Below are 17,390 nucleotides of genomic sequence, written 5' to 3' on the forward strand. Positions count from 1 at the left end.
TCTCTCTCTCTCTCTCTCTCTTCTTCTTCTTCTTCTTCTTCTTCTTCTTCTTCTTCTTTTTCTTCTTCTTCTTCTTCTTCTTCTTCTTCTTCTTCTTCTTCTTCTTCTTCTTCTTCTTCTTCTTCTTCTTGCCTTGAAGTCATGTGATAAATGATTCTAAATACCACATTCCTTTCTAACACATCTGCTGTCTAAATCAGTGTGGAAGCTGAAAGGATAGACTCTGAAATCTGGCCCTTCGCAAAAGGGTCATAATGACAGTCTTGGCAGAACAGGGCATTCCTATTCCAAACAGCCCTGCAGACTGAGCCTTGTCCACCAGCGCCTAAGTCTGGTTTGACTGAAGGGACAAGGAGTTCTTAGTGCACAGGCAGTGATGTGAAAACCCAGAGCAGTCTGTCCCTTAAAATCCCACTGTGCAGAAAGCATCACCTGCCACTTTTCAGTGTTTTAAAATGTTTGATTTCCGTTTTGAATTCTTGGTGTTTTCATTCCCAATGTACTCCTCTCTGCATTGCTATTGTTAAACAAACAAACAAACAAACAAACAACTTCTTTGAATGAAAACTATTCAATGGCAAAATTTCTTTTATGACACACATGTGTACAAGTGAACACACACACACACACACACACACACACATTTTTACCACCAGAGATTTTTACTTCCATCACTGTATTGAAAATGTTCCAAATGTCAGCAGTGAAGCAATTCAACCCTATCTACGGCCCAGCAATTCTGGAAGGTACTAAAGAACCCGAAGGTTACAGGGTCAGTGGATAAAATGCTTCTCAGTGTCCTGAGCTAGTGAAGTTTAAACACCATCTAGTTCTCTTAGACCCTACCCTCGGCAGTACTAAGAGAGTGATCCCAATCTGACTCTAGGAAGAATTTCTAATCTGAGCTCCACTTTTGTCCTGAGGAAATTCTCCCAAACCAACCGGAGAAAATGCTCCCAAGGTGACCTGATGGAGTGCTCCTAATATGGCCTGAGGGAGTACTCCCAATCTGATCTGAGAAAATGTTCACAAACTGACCTTGTATTGAATGGTTTTGTGTGTCAACTTGACATAAATTGGAGTTATCACAGAGAAAGGACCCTCCCTTAAGGAAAAGCCTCCAGGAGATACAGCTGTGGGGTATTTTCTCAATTAGTGATAAGGGGGAAGAGCCCATTGTGGGTGGTGCCATTCCTGGGGTGGTAGTTCTGGGTTCTATAAGAAAGCAAACTGAGCAAGTCAGGAGAAGCAAGCCAGTAAGGAACATCCCTCCATGGCCTCTGCATCAGCTCCTGCTTCCTGACCTGCTTGAGTTCCAGTCCTGACTTCCTTTAGTGATGACCAGCAATGAAGAAGTGTAAGCCGAATAAACCCTTTCCTCCACAACGTGCTTCTCGGTCATGATGTTTGTGCAGGAATAGAAACCCTGACTAAGACAGACCTGATGTGGCATTCTCCATACAACCTTAGGAAATGCCCACAAGAAATGCCTTAACAGAAGCTCAGGTACCATAAGCTGCTGTGTCCTACTGGAGAAAGTTCATGATTCATTTATCTGACTGAGAAGTCTCAAGATCACTAGAAACAAAAGAGTAGTCTTATTGCTTACATGAGACCAAGCCACATCTTTGGACTAGCAAACTAGGATGCTATTAATACTGGAGTTGTTCCTAGTATCAATCACAGGCAAAGGTAGACAATATTCGTCATTTTCAAAAGCTACTATACTCTCCCATGTGCTCAGTGCCGTTGCTGCTACAAGCAAGCTCATGCATGTACGCCACAGACCTCCAGTCACCACCGTTAACTACTAGTGATCTACAAACCATTCCTATTTCCTCTTACTAACTGAAAATCATCCCCAGGTACCTTAGACATAAAGAGACAGACAGACAGACAGACAGACCATCACAATCTACAGTTTATAATGCCAATAAGAGCATTCCACAATAATCATTAAAAGAAAGAACCTGGGCCAGCAAGAAAGCTCCATGGGCAAAGTCTTTGTCATACCTGACGACCCAAGCTTGCAAGCATAGACATGGCAAGATAGAATCTAGTCCACAGAATCGTCCTCTGACCTACAACCACAAGCTCTCTCTCTCTCTCTCTCTCTCTCACGCACGCACACACACACACACACACACACACAGAGAACACACTTTGACTTGAGTATATGTGTATACTCTATCACATAAAATAATAAGTGATTTTTAATTACGATGAAACTGGTAGAAATGTTCTTACGCCTACTTGTTCTAAGTTCTCAAAAGTTCAACACTAATGAGTTAAGAATTCTTAAACAAATACCAATACCTGGAATCACCAAAAGCAAGTAGTCTAAGCTATTCACATCTTAAAATGCACCTTTCAGGTCCTATGACAGCACCCAGAGCCATTTGAGGATCCTTCAGGAAAGTCTATGCCCACCTGACCCTTTAGTGTACCACACTGAGAGAAATTGTAACAAAGCCATCATGGAAGAAGGACAGGTTCAATACATAACTGGTATTGAAACATACCATCTTTCACCGACCTGAAAAAAAAAAAAACACAAGGAAAAAAGTTCCGAGAAAAAAGTACTATTCAGGGTAAACAAGTTTATTATCATCCACTTTTGCTTCCTAGAGACTCACAGTTATCAATGATCTAAGGAATTATATAAAACAAGAACATGAAGCCTTAAAACTTCAAAGGATCAAAATATTCAGGGCTGGTAGAAAGTACACATTTACCCAGAGTAAAGCTTCCATAACACCAAGGCTAGGTTTAGAAAGAAAAATACCTGCTGCATTTTAGAAACCAAGTAGTGGAGTAGGAATGGGGAAACGAACTGTAACTGATCAAGCAGGGAAGGAGGAAGGAAATAGAAGGAGTGAGGGAGGGAGGAAGTGAAGGAGAGAGGGAGACAGAGGGAAACAGGCAGGACACACACACAGAAACAGATGTGGGGTTGTCATGTTCATTACACAGACATCTTAGTTTTTAAAGGCAGTAAAAATGTTTTACATCTTCTTTCGGCTCCAGCTACAGAGTGGTGGCAATGTCACTTATTTAGTCGCATTGGTATTCAGAAAGTTCAAGTGCCTAACGAAACTTAGAATTAGTGGGGGTTATTGGCCTATATTCCTTATGCATAAAACAAGGGGGAAAGCCTTTTTACACCAGGGTTGGAATTTGGCTTGAATTTTAATGACTTATTTAGAAACCCCAGGGAATGAAAAGTCTCTTAATGGAAACATTGACACAGTCTTAGACATACTGACATGGACAGGCACATCCAAGGAACTGACCTGGGAGGTGACTGGCTGGGCAAGGTTGAGCATCAGAAACTAGTCACACTGGATTTGCTGACAGACCCCAGCAGAAGAATCAGGACTAAACAGAGAGAATGCCCCTGCAGCAGCAAAGTCCCCTGCTCACCAACTGGTTTTAGTAGGAAGCCACATAAAGTGAATGGGCTCTTCATTCTTAAAGACACTAGAGGGGAGAAACGTAAGTTTCTGCAAAGTCTTTCTCCTATTCTGAGATGTAACTGAAGTCAGTCGGGGTGAGGAGTGCACACACTCTCAAGTCCTCACACATGGCAGCTGTGTGTGTGCTCTAAGGGACACCCTCAACCCCAGTCATTCTTACAAATGCACAGCTCTGTTCTAGATTCTTGTCACCCTGAGACTGACAGAGAGCTTTAACGAATGGGTCTGAGTCTCACTTTGTCCCGGAAGCCTAGTCTCTAAGACTGTGTACTTGATAAAGATAAACATACCTGCTACATGTTTCTTTCATTGATGGACTTTCTTCAAACTAGCCAATCTCTCCCACTTATTACCTATTAATTTCCTGGAAGTTTCTCTTTTATGTAAAATCTACTTTCATTTACAATCTCTTTGGAGCTTGATTTGATCTAAGATTTTTTTCTGGTTACAAAATTGTACATATTTTTCTTTTAAAATCTGGGGTTTTATTAACTGAAACTTATTCAGAATCGTTTTTTCTTTCTCCTGTTCTGACAAATAGGAACCAACATACACCTATGCACATTTAAATGTCTGTCAATATTTTAAGAACAGACATGCTAAATCACTTAAGAAACATTTAGGGAGCGGGTATATTACTATCTGAAGTTCTAGGGAGCATATCAAAACTTAAACAATACAGCACCCATTCAGGGCTACTGAGAACTTGTAATGCCTGCAAGGCACTGGGAATCATTACATAATGGAGAGAAAGAATGTGCCTGGATTTCAAATCACCCTTTGTGGATGGCAAGATGGCTCAGCAGGTAAAAGTACCTCACCCCTTGGTAAAAAAAAAAAAAAAAAAAAAAGTACCTCAGCACCTCACCCCTTGGTAACCTTGGTCTCCAAACTCCAGAACCCACAAAAAGGTCAAGAGACTCAAACTTCACAAAATTGCTTTCTGGACATCACACACACACACACACACACACACACACACACACCACAGCACATAGAAAGAGAGAAATACCGAAGAGAACACACAACACACAATATTTTGTTTACATTAAGACAAGTATAAACTTAGAATTGTTATGTCTTAAGTGTTACAACGTAAAAAAAAAAAATACATATATCTGGATCAAACCCAGCTCTTAAAAAAATCCATACATTCTCCAAACTAAGATGGGTGCTCTGGGTTCACCTACAAGCCATCCTGCTACTGAGGTTGAGAGCCTCAGATCTTCATTTTGCCTTCTTAGGTGCCCATAACATGGCAAAGAATGAGTCACTCAGGGAGTGAGCAAGTCTCAGTTTCTCTCTGTCTGTCTATCTGTCTCTCTGTCTCTGTCACTCTGTGCCTCTGCCTCTTTCTCTTCTGCCTGTGACTCTTTCAGTTCTACATAATGGGTGGGACACTTTGTGTAACTCCATTTATATTTTTCAAGTAAATCTATAAAGCAAATGTAAATTCAAATACCAATTTGTTTCATCCTCATATGAGCACTGTGAGTTTTGCAAATATGCTCATTACTGAATGTTTACTAAGAACCTACAGATCTCACGTTGTCCTGATCTTACCCAGTGGTCAGAATGTCTATAAGTTTCCTTTGAAATATTATTGCCTGGAAATAAGTAAATGAAAAAGTTCCCCTTTTCAAAATCTATGAAGTCATTGGGTTTTTGTTGTTGTTGTTATTGTTGTTGTTGTTGTTTGTTTGTTTGTTTGTTTGTTTTGTTCTTTTTTTCATTTTCTGAGACAGGGTTTCTCTGTGTAGTCCTGGATGTCCTGTTTGTTTGTTTGTTTGTTTGTTTTGTTCTTTTTTTCATTTTCTGAGACAGGGTTTCTCTGTGTAGTCCTGGATGTCCTGAAACTCACTCTGTAGGCCAGGCTGACCTCGAACTCAGAAATCTGCCTGCCTCTGCCTCCCAAGTGCTGGGATTAAAGGCCTGTTCCACCACGCCCTGTGAAGTCATTGTTTTTTACCCAAAGATGTTAAGAGTCCACTTACTGTTGAGATAAACTCCAAGGGTTCTGGCTAGAAAAAGTTACAAAGTTCCTAAAAGACATGTGGGGAGAGGAGTGTGGCTCAGTGGTAGACTAGCTGTCCTGTTGTCTAAGGCCTGGGCTGAATCTCATTCTTAGAACAATTTAATGAAGCTCTAGAAGGAGGCAAGAAGCATAAGCAGAGAAAAGAAAGGCCCTTAGAACACACATCCTGAAAGGAGTGTTAAGTATTATGACACCAGGAAAGTAGATAATTCTGCAGTTTTACATTTATACTTAAATTTTTCCTACCTTGAATTTTCATGTCTACTACCTCCTTCCCAAATGGTATGATAGGTAAGCTAGAAGGCCAAAACCAACTGGGTAAATTTTCAAATCTCCTTTAAATGTCACTGACTGGACCAGAGGAAGCTGGTTTTATCCTTTTCTGCTGTATTCTATCAACTATTGTTGCCCTGCCAGGAAAGCACTGTTCTGAATAATCAAAAATGGCAAAGCTCAACACTTTCACTAAGAAGAAGCAGGCAAATTATAACACACACACACACACACACACACACACACAAATGGTAGTGCACAGGAATGAGCACACACATACACACACTAGAAAAAAAAAAAAAAACTGCACCCAAAGTAGAAGTTCTGGTATACACGATCCAAAGAGAAACCTCATGTGCACACAGAGACTCACACACTGTCCTTCACAAAGCCCTGTCACTCCTCGAGGACCAATGCTTCAGTAAAAATCTTGAAGTTACTGGTGCAGACCTGATATAATTGATTTTAACCATTGAAAAATGACTGTTAAGGTGTCTTCTAAAACCTTCCCTCTGGTTCATCTACTCAAGTTTCATTGAGAAGTGGGCTGGGCCAAAGCACAGGGTTCCTGGCCCTCATGCTCTGTTCTGTATGTGACCGTGTAGGTAGGAGAACCTTGGGCAGGACGGACAGACTTTCAAAGACTTTCATAGGTTGTCAGAACCAGAGTGTATGGACCAGGTTTTCCTGATGGCTTGCTTGGTTCACTAGCAAACCTGGACCTTACTATAGACACCAGCTTAAATTCTGATATACTTCAGTATGCAGGAAATGAAGCAGAAAAGAACATCTTATTCCTTAAAGGGCCACCTTCAGCTATGAAAAAAACAACAGCAGCAAAGGCCCTTATGCTTCACAATCTTTTGTGTACTTCTCCGGCAACTCCAGTGCCTTACCTCCAAGTCTGCATGGCAGGCAGCCTAAATAGTTCCTACCTCAGAATATAGCTTTTATTTTTTCCTCTCTATCACAAGTTTCCCTTTATTTGGGGACATTCACCTCAGTCAAGCACAGCAAAAGCTAAACATGATTAATTCACATCACAGTCCCAGTGGCCTGTATGTTTTGTCTAGGCCAAATGTGTCTAATTAAGTCATCTTAACAAGAGTAAGTTAAAATGCTCAGCCTCTTGGGAGCAGGTTACACTGATGAATTATATACTAACATTGGAGCTCAGAGAAATGTCTGTGTGTTCCAGTCACGTATAAAGAGATTCATTTGTGAGCCAAGAACACTCACACAGACACAGACAGACACGCACGCAAACACACACACAAATACAGAAACAGTGCTCACACACAAATACACAAACAGTGCACACACACAAATACACAAACAGTGCACACACACACAAATACACAAACAGTGCACACACACAAATACAGAAACAGTGCACACACACAAATACACAAACAGTGCACACACACACAAATACACAAACAGTGCACACACACAAATACACAAACAGTGCACACACATACACAAATACACAAACAGTGCACACACACACACACACACCTTGTTTTCCAGCCAAGTTGAAAGTAGTAGTCCTTAAATTTTATTTCTAGGCTTCCTGATGTCTTCCAATCATTACACTTTTGAGAAATTTCTTTCCCTGTTTCCACAGAGAAGAAAATTCAATAGGTTTGGTTTTGAGTCATGAGTCAAATTTAAATCCTCTAGGCAAGGTCCTAATGAAGGCTTGTTTTATAAGGTGGCATACTAAGTTGGACTTGTGTAGAGAATATGAGGAAGAGATTGGACAGGGGGACAAATGATACTAGAGACTTTTACTCTGATTGTTCTGACACACTTCAGTACTAGGTGTCAGATTGTAACAGAAATTCACTCCAGCAAGTCTCTGAACATTCCTTCCTATTCATCAGCCCAGCACAATGAAAACAAATCACTGTTTTAATTCACAGGACTTCTTCCCGGGGACACACGAGTGACTGCTTGCCTTCAGTGTCTTTAATTCATTTAGAACACTGGGAATTCTAATCAGGTGTATTGAAAATATTTCAGTGAATATTTACTGAAGACCTATTATGGCCTTGGCATAATGTCCAAGGCTGCAAAATACAGAGAAACAATGTTTACATAAAGGTCAACAAAACATCTTTGTACTCCTGGTTTTTACTTTATAATGCACAGGTTCTCTCTTCCTTCTGATGACTTAATAAGAAATGATGCAAGTTGAGCATGGTATGGAGCTACCTCTAATCCTAGTGCTTAAAAGGCAGAGGCAAGCAGATCTCTGTGAGTTCTAGGCCACGCTGGTATAAACAGAGACTCTGTCAGGAAAAAAAAATCTGTGAAATATAACTCAGTGCCCCAAGATTCTTTCACACACCAACTTTCATTTTGAGTCCTGATTCTATATTCTTAATGAAGTACATTCTTAAAAAACTGGGAAAAAAAGTGCAGGGAGATATAATTGCTTAGTCTAGACAAATGAGCAAATCTCTCTTCTAAAATGGAGTTAAAGTCTTTGTACTACAGCTGCTGGGCTAGGAGAATGAGTGCACGGCTGACTGTAAACAATTCTGTTCTGATGAGGACAGAGACTTAATCAGATAAAGGAATTTGGAGTAGGCTCGAATGCAGAGGAAAGCTACAGTGGCTACTCAATTAGCGCCCCTGTGCTTCTGTTTCCATAAGAGGTAACCTGGCTATGATAGGGCCATTGCTCAGTCCTTCCCTCAACCCCACCCCCAGAAGACAGTCATTTATTGTTTGGCCCCAAACTTTGCATAACACTTTTAGGCCCTTAGTCTCTCTTAATTCTCCAAGGTTGAACATCAAGAGGGAAAAATCAGATTGTTCTTTTTAAGTTTCCTCACAGGCATGAAAAGTTACATGTCTAGGTTGCTTCTCACTGGCTGAATAACTGAAGAGTGGACTTCACTTCTAAAGAGAGCTTGGCAGATGGACAGTGCTTAGTATGAACCAAGGACTTTAGGGGTGGTTTAAAAAAAATAAACAGTGACAATACTAAGTCTGAAAAGCATCACCCGCAGGCCTAGCATTTCTTCTGACTGTATTTTGTCACCTTTGACAAAAACATGCATTTTCAAAAGCCTCAAAGCAAAAGAAAAATTATAGGCATATGGCCTTAGTCAATATAAACACATTTACAAGAAACATTGTTTTTTCTAAATAAACGGTTGGTACTTAACTCAGTTTTCTATGGTTTTAAATGTTTCAGAAAATCTGTAAAGCAGAGAATTTATTTACTTGAGTTTTTTTTTTGTTTTTGATTTTTTGTTTGTTTGTTTGTTTTGGTTTTTTTTCGAGACAGAGTTTCTCTGTGTAGCCCTGGTTGTCCTGGAACTCACTTTGTAGACCAGGCTGACCTCGAACTCAGAAATCCACCTGACTCTTCCTCTCAAGTGCTGGGATTAAAGGCGTGGGCCACCATGCCCGGCTTGAAATTTTAAAAAACAAAATCCTAATAGTTCCATCAATTCACAATTTTGGGGCACTGGATTTACTAAAAACTTGAATTTTTCCTGAGTTATTTGTCATTTATAAAACTTTCTTATTTATGAATTTATCATTCATGTTAAGACTAATATAAATGTATTGTGCATACTCAGTTACAGATGGTGTACTATTAAACAACTGTTAACAACTTTTCATGATATGTGTGTGTATGTGTGCATGTATGTGCTTGTGCATGTGTTTGCACCTGTGTTTGCACTGTTTAACTATTTGTTAATACCTGGAGTGACCCTTAATTACTTGCCTCCCTATCTGCTATAAAAGGGCTTCTCAATTGAGACCAGAGCCTGTTGATCCAGCTTGTCTCACTAGCTGGCTATCTCTGGACATTGTCTGCTTTCCAATTGCTGGGAGTTTAGGAGAGCCACCAAACCCAACTGACATCACGTGGGGTTGGCGATCTGAACTATGACCCTCCTGCTTATGTGACAGATGCCCTAGCTACAGAGTCCTCTCCCAGTCCTCTGTGATCATTTAAATATACATATTTCCTGCTTAATAATTATGTATGTTTCTAACCCCTTTGTCATCTCCAACTTTAATTTGTGACCATTTTTTTGTTTATCTATTACTGCCTTCAAACTTTTGGTTAATTTATTTTCTACCTTCAATTTTAATCCCTTTTTACTTTTGTTCTTTTTTTAGATTTATTTTCCTTTCTCTGAAAATATTTCTAAAAATCTGAACCATAGTGGTCACATATTAATATATTGCTTCTTCATTTGCATTATTGTCTAAGTGGCTTTTTATTTTAACTTCCTCCTAGATCCAGTCCTACCCTCTGAGGGTGTTTTTGTATTGCCATGTGCTTGGGATTACTTCACGTGAGAGCTAGAGATGCTAACTAAAAAATGTTGACTTGGGTTTAAAGGGTGTGCTGACACTTTAAGAATGCACCACTGTTCACATCTGCAGACACTTGAGATTTCAGGCTAATCAATTCGAAGGCTGAAGTTAGTGCTAACTGTGGATTCCTTCCTCACACCCTGCTGCTGCCATATGGGCCCTCAACAGCACCAGGCTGTGTAAAGGTCTGCAGTCCCGGTAGCAGGGCCAAATGTTTCCTTGCTACTTAGTCAATGAATGACAGTAGCGAGTTAATCAGTCACTACGAGTTGAACAAATACCATTATGAGAGAGAGAAGGGCCCAGTAGACAGAGAAGAGCCTGCCGTACGCAAATCACATCCTTGTCATGGGAGTTGGTGGCAAAGTAGCATCCCTTTCTCTTTCTGCCTTCGTATGCTTGCTGGTCTCCAAGAAGATCGTGTAGGTCATTTATTTCAGCTTCAAGTTCCACCTAGTGGTCTTTCTGACTTGGTCCATTGTAGGACCGTGAAAGGCAGCCTGTTTTGGTTGAATGAGGCTTGCTCCAGAGACCCAGTAGAAACGCAGTAGAAAACTCTACAAGGGATGGAACAGTGAGCCACATTCCCAGAGACAGGGGCCTAACACCACAGAGCCCCCAACTCCATAATTCTGTGACTATCAGTCACTCAGAAAAAGCCCCAAGCTCCTGGCATTCTGGCTAGACTCCACCTCCACAGTTACCTGACAACAGCAAGGTAGTCCAGCCCACTAAAAACGGGGCTGCTTGTCCCCTCCTTTCTCTTTAAGCTCTCACCTTTCTTACTCTCATCTCTAGCCCCACTTCTCTCTCTCCCTTCTCCCCTCTCTCCACATGGCCATGACCCGCCTCTCTCTTTCTTTTACCTGGGCTAGTGCTTCCTTGTCTCCAGATCTAACATTAACTCTCATCCACTGTTGTTTTTAGAAGCCAGGCAGCAAATATACCAGATGTAGATCTCACCTATCCTTTTTTCCAAAGTAACCCTGCTCAAATATTCTTAAATGCAAATCTCTCTGAGCTAAAGTCAAGACTACTACTTTTCGACAACCTGCTATTCCATCTGGATGCTTTGGACAGGTAGAACCAGCTCACTATTTCTGGAATGAATATAAAATCTTCTGTGCTATTACTTGTACTTTCCAGGAATGAAAGAGAGATTTCCAAAGCCACTGGATCCAGGCTTGCATTTTCCCCTCTGATATCCTGGCACTCATGTTACTTTGTATTCATTTCCTCTCACTTCTATCAATCAACATATGGAAAAGATGTAACAGGAAACATTTGCAAGGCTCTCCACAATCAAGCACAACTCTCCACCATATGGATTACTCATGAAGGGAACACATACATCCTCTAAATACTGTTATCATCAGGCAGGTGGAATGGCTCCAAATGCAAGAAAACTTGCTGCACAAGCATAAAGACCTGAGTTCTTATCCCCAGCACCAACATAAAAAGAATCAGTCATGATGGGACTTGTGCCTGTCACCCAGGGCTCCTGTGTCAGAGACATGAACATTTCTGTGTGTCACTGGCTACAAGTCTAGATTTAGGTTCAGACTGAAACCAAGTCTCAAGGCCATAAAGCCAAAAGTCATAGAGCAAGGTATCTGGCACACATGGGCCCATGCACAGCTGCACACACAAAACACACAGCAAAGACAGAAATACTGATATCATGTCATCATAACTAAAATTATCAGTAAGAATGAAGATGCTTATTAAAGAAAAAGTCTCAAGGCTCTCTGTCACCATCATCTATTAGCAAATGTACCTATTGCCAATTTAAAACAAATCAAAAGTTTTGCATAAAAATTGTAGCAATCCACGTATCACAGCTTTCTTATACCTCTTACAATAAACCTCTACATCACAGCTTTTTATCTGTCTTACATAGGTCACCATAATTAGAACAAAGAATGGGCTTACCTGTGCGATAGACAAAGGTGCCTTCAGTTTCTGATGATGATGGAGACACCAACTCTTCTTCAAATTCGTTGGAGCTAAAAGACCCCGAATGGTTCCTTCGCCTTGTTTTCCCCATCATGGCAGTGCTGGTGGCCATGACATGTCGCAAGGAGTCGTTAAGGTAACGGTTCAACAAGCTGCTCTTATACTTGGGCGGTGACACATAATCCTCAGCAGCCCTTGACTCTGGTCTCCCACCAGCTTTTATTGCTGAGCTCTCCCCTTTAATCACAGTGTGGTGGGCAGGGGTGCTATAGCCCTCTTCGTTCATGTGATTTCTTGGGGGATTTTCTCCATCTAAGGGGGGAAATATCACCAACTAGTATTTGCACATACCTTCTCCAACTGCTCAACTGTCACACTTAGTCATTAAAAATATACATAACAGAAGAATATATGCCATATGTAAGATTATTGTTATATATGATTAATTTTTAGGTAAAGAGAAGCAATGACCTACATGATTGTTCCCTAGAGTATTTAATTTTGATGAAAATACTTTTCCTCCACATGGCAGATATATAAACAGAGGAAATGGCTATAACTTCTGTTGCTTTATAAAACTGTAAAGATGAAGTTGCCTTATGGAATAGAAAACAATCTGTGGACTAGTATATCTTGCGGGGTCATTAAGACTGCACCTAGGGTGAACTTGTTGAAAAAGCAAAGCAAAGACAGGAAAACAAAAACCTGAACGAACCTTCAGAGCAGGAGTCGCCATCGCTGCTCACACTGAGCCGTTCAGCGTTGCCCTGAACATACTTGTTGTATAACTTTATTCTTAAGGCCCAACTTAAATCTGGCTGCCGGACAGTGTTCTTCAGCCGACGTCTAGCATTAGCGAACCAATTTGACACCTAAAACGGCATTAATTTTTCAATTAACAGTGCATTAAAACATGGTGGGCTAATATCCACTTATCAGTGAGTGCATACCATGTGTGTTCTTTTGTGTTTGGATTACCTCACTCAGGATGATATTTTCTAGTTGTATCCATTTGTCTAAGAATTTCATGAATTCATTGTTTTTAAGAGCTGACATTGTTTTTAAGAGCTCCATTGTGTAAATGTACCACACTTTCTGTATCCATTCCTCTGTTAAAGGACATCTGGGTTCTTTCCAGCATCTGGCTACTATAAATAAGGGTGCTATGAACATAGTGGAGTATGTGTCCTTGTTATTTTTTGGAGCATCTTTTGGGTATATGCCCAGGAGTAGTATAGCTGGATACTCAAGTAATACTATGTCCAATTTTCTGAGGAACCGCCTGACTGATTTTCAGAGTGGTGTACCAGCTTGCAATCCCACCAACAATGGAGGAATGTTCCTCTTTCTCCACACCATTGCCAGCATCTGCTGTCACTTGAGTTTTAGTCATTCTGACTGCTGTGAGGTGGAATCTCAGAGTTGTTTTGATTAGCCCAAAAGCTTGGAATACCCAAGATACAATTCATAGACCACATGAAGCTCAAGAAGAAGAAAGACCACAGGGTAGGTGCTTCGGTCCTTCTTAGAAGGGGGAACAAAATACTCATGGGAGGAAATACGAAGACAAACTGTAGAGCAGAGACTGAAGGAAAGGCCATCCAAAGACTGCCCCCACCTGGGGATCCACCCCATATTCAGTCACGAAACCCAGACACTATTGTGGATGCCAACAAGTGCATGCTGTCAGTAGCCTGATATTGCTGTCTCCTGAGAGGCTCTGCCAGAGCCTGAGAAATATAGATGTGGATGCTCTCAGCCAACCATTGGACTGAGCACAGGGTCCTCAATGGAGTAGTTAGAGAAAGGACTGAAGGAGCTGAAGGGGTTTGCAACCCCATAGGAAGAACAATAATATCAACCAACCAGACCCTGCAGAGTTCCCAAGGACTAAACCACCAACCAAAGAGTACCATTGAAGGACCCATGGCTCCAGCTGCATATGTAGCAGAGGATGGCCTTGTTGGGCATCAATGGGAGGAGAGGCCCTTGGTCCTGTGAAGGCTCGATGTCCCAGTGTAGGGGAATTCAAGGGTGGGGAGGCAGGAGTGGGTGGATGGGTACGGGAACACCCTTATAGAAACAGGGGAGGGGCATGGGATGAGGGTCTCAGGGGGAGGGAACTGGGAAATTTGAAATGTAATGTATTTGAAATGTAAATAAAGAAAATAACCAATAAAAAATAAAAACAAAAACAAAACAACAAGCAAACAAATAAACAAAAAACAGCAACAAACATGGTGGTGGTGGCCATGCAATTGCTTTCTCTTAAAGGACCCAAGTCCAGGGTTGTTGGTATGCACTTAGCTACTTGGGAGGCTGCAGCAAGAGAATCACTTGAGACCAGGTTTTAGAGTCAGGTTTGGGAACAGTGGAAGGTGTTTTCTCAAAAGAGACAGGGAAGGGGAGAAAGGAAGAGAAAGAGAGGGAGTTGAAGAACAAATGGATACAAGACTCCACAAACACAAGGAGTAGAAGGGAGTTGAAGGACAAATGGATACAAGACTCCACAAACACAAGGAGTAGAAAAGTTAATGATGATATTGAGAGTGCTAACTTGTTTTTTTGAAATTTTGAAAAGTAAGAGAGCCTTCTGAGGATGAGCCAGTGTGTCCTGATTGGGAAATGTCTAAGTTAGGGTACTAGAGAAGCACAGGGATGAATATCCAACAGGAGAACAAAAGGCACACATGAGACTTAGGCAGAGGTAGGGTGAGGTTTGAGACTTGAGGCTCAGAGGGAGGAGAAGGCTACATGTGAGTGGGCTTAATGAAGACAGTGGAGGGCCAAGCTTTGGAGGCCAACTGAGGAGATTGGACACTTAACAGAGGAGCTAGCAAACCGAACAAACCGACAAAAGGCAGTGCAATTGGAGAAGTGAGGAGGAGGCCAATGAGCTTCCTGCTTGAAACTGAAAGTCCATTGTTTCTTATTTACATCAGTGAAGACAAAAAAAGTTACTTGAAAGCAGAGAAAAATTACTTTCACTCTTTCTTCAAGGAGCCATTGAGTTCTCAGAGGAAAAATTGTACTTTCCTCATAAAATATCAGGATATCAACAGCATATAACTGTTTCAGAGAAAAAAAGGTAAAAGAACAATACTTGCTTTTAAAAATATAAACTATATAAATATAAGTATTTTTTTCTGTGTATTTGTCTCAGAACACAAACTCCTATTATTAGAGTGGTTTGTGTGACAATATTTTCAATGGTAGATTTTTTTTTCTTTCTCAGTCATTGTATAAAATAGACTTAATGTATTTATAGTACAGTGTAAGTGCTATAAATACAAAATAAATAACTTTGGAAATTGCTTGATTCCTAATTATTATTGTGATTTCTGCTTTAAAAGGTAAAATTACATTTTTCTCCTTCCATGTCTAGCATGTACTGTTTTATTCACATAAATTCAACATGACACACTCATATTGCCTCTTCTGTCAAGATGGCTGTCCTTTCACACTGTGTACCAGGTCATAGCTAAAAGCTTAGTCTTCATCAACTTCTATTCGTGTCAAACTGAGCTGTTATTCAGTGGGTCTTTAAATTCTCAGGCTTTCTTTTCCACACATGGGCACCTTCCAGGAGTATTTATTCAGCAAATAGACAGTGAGCACCTATTGCGTACTAACTGTGCTATGAAGTGCAGGCCTTGACAAGACCATATCAACACACATGAATCTACAAACATCACACACTTGCCTGAACCACTATAATAAAAGTGATAATCTGAGACCACAGGCAGTCATTGACCATGGAAGCAGGAGCTTGTTCACTAACTTTCCTTTCACTAACTTTCCTTCCCACCTCTCATTCTCTCACTCACTGCCCAAAGATTCATGCAATCCCCTGACTACTAAGGGACTTTAAAAACATTCTTCCAAACTTCCCTAGTCTCCATTCTGTTCTCTTATATGGGTCTTAGCAACTATTACCAAATTCAATTGTGATGCATTATTTTGACTTAATCAATTCACTTCCTCAAGTCATCATTAATGCCCTTCTGTCCTGTGACTACAGAGTACTGAAAGTGCCTTGGTTTCTTGGTCTACACAGTGAGTTTTAGGACAGCCAGGGCTACACAGAGACACCCTCTTTCAAAAAAAAAAAAAAGAAAGAATATTTAAATGTCATGGGTATTAACTGGCTTTTCACAATTAGGGACCATCTACCTTTAAATGTGTTATATACTCATAGCCCTTAAACTACTATAATAACATTGGAGAATTCCCAGAATAGTCTGTGTTATCTAACAAAGGCTTTTCTAAACCGGTTTTCTAAGTTCAATTGGTACCAAGTATACTAGCATGCAGATGCCGCTGTATTTATCACTAGAAATGTACAGTACAATTTAGCAGCAAGGTGCAGGATGAGGTGTTTCATATTGACTTCCATGAACAGCAGAGGTACTGATGGCTGATGAATTTGCATTTTTTTGCAATTTTCCTCATGACTTAATGGAAATGTCTTGTGTCACTGACAAAAATAAAAATATAAATTCACATTTTCTACGTTTTACACCTGCTTCAGATTCCTTCATATTAATGACTATTTTCTTACTAAGAGTGGGTTCTGGAACAGCGTTTAAATGTCAGAAGTGCCTTTAAAACTCTATATTTTAAAAATGAAAGCTTAGAGAACTGAATATTTAGAAGCTGGAAGAGAAGGGGGAAAAAAAAAACCCTGCTTTCTGCCATCTTCACCAAAGGTGCTTAGGTTTGCCATGTGGACAGAGAAGGTTTTGTTTGTTTGTTTGTTTGTTTGATGTTTGTTTGTTTGTTGAGACAGGGTTTCTCTGTGTAGCCCTGTCTGTCCTGGAACTCACTCTGTAGACTAGGCTGGCCTCGAACTCAGAAATCTGCCTGCCTCTGCCTCCCAAGTGCTGGGACTAAAGGTGTGCGCCACCACACCCAGCAACACTTGGAATGATGTATAAAGCCTCATATAAGACTTTGCTGAATATTGCAACTACTGCCTCAACTTTCAGCAAAAGAAGCCATGCCAATGTTGGAAGCAAAGTTTTTGTAGAACTGTGATTTTACCAAGCATACAGGAGCACATCACAGGAATGTGAAATTATAGTCTCAGAGGAGTCCCAGACACCTAGTCGTTACTCCTTGGTGAGCTACAAATCTCATAATAACACCAGCTTTCCATGTCACACTACTCGGTACTGCTACACAACAACACAAGCTATTCCTATTTGAGGAGTACACAGCACATTTTTTATAATACATGAACAGTGTTAGTGATAGGCACCACAACTAGTGTAATATTTTGTTTGGTTGACATCAAAGCA

General features: G+C 40.6%; 1 protein-coding gene across 3 annotated transcripts in view; it reads right to left on the minus strand.

The window, feature by feature from the left end:
- The window catches only part of Mkx (mohawk homeobox), a 69,157-nt gene that overhangs the window by 44,310 nt on the left and 7,457 nt on the right, over nucleotides 1–17,390 (minus strand). For all 3 annotated transcript variants that reach the window (XM_021150152.2, XM_029471770.1, XM_029471769.1), the window contains exons 4-5: nucleotides 12,806–12,962; nucleotides 12,067–12,402 (exon numbers count right to left, since the gene is read on the minus strand). In XM_021150152.2, the coding sequence (XP_021005811.1) occupies nucleotides 12,067–12,402; nucleotides 12,806–12,962 (493 nt within the window). The remainder of the gene's footprint in view (nucleotides 1–12,066; nucleotides 12,403–12,805; nucleotides 12,963–17,390) is intronic.

Source organism: Mus caroli, chromosome 18 (assembly GCF_900094665.2).
Source record: "Mus caroli chromosome 18, CAROLI_EIJ_v1.1, whole genome shotgun sequence".
NCBI classification, from domain to species: Eukaryota; Metazoa; Chordata; class Mammalia; order Rodentia; family Muridae; genus Mus; species Mus caroli.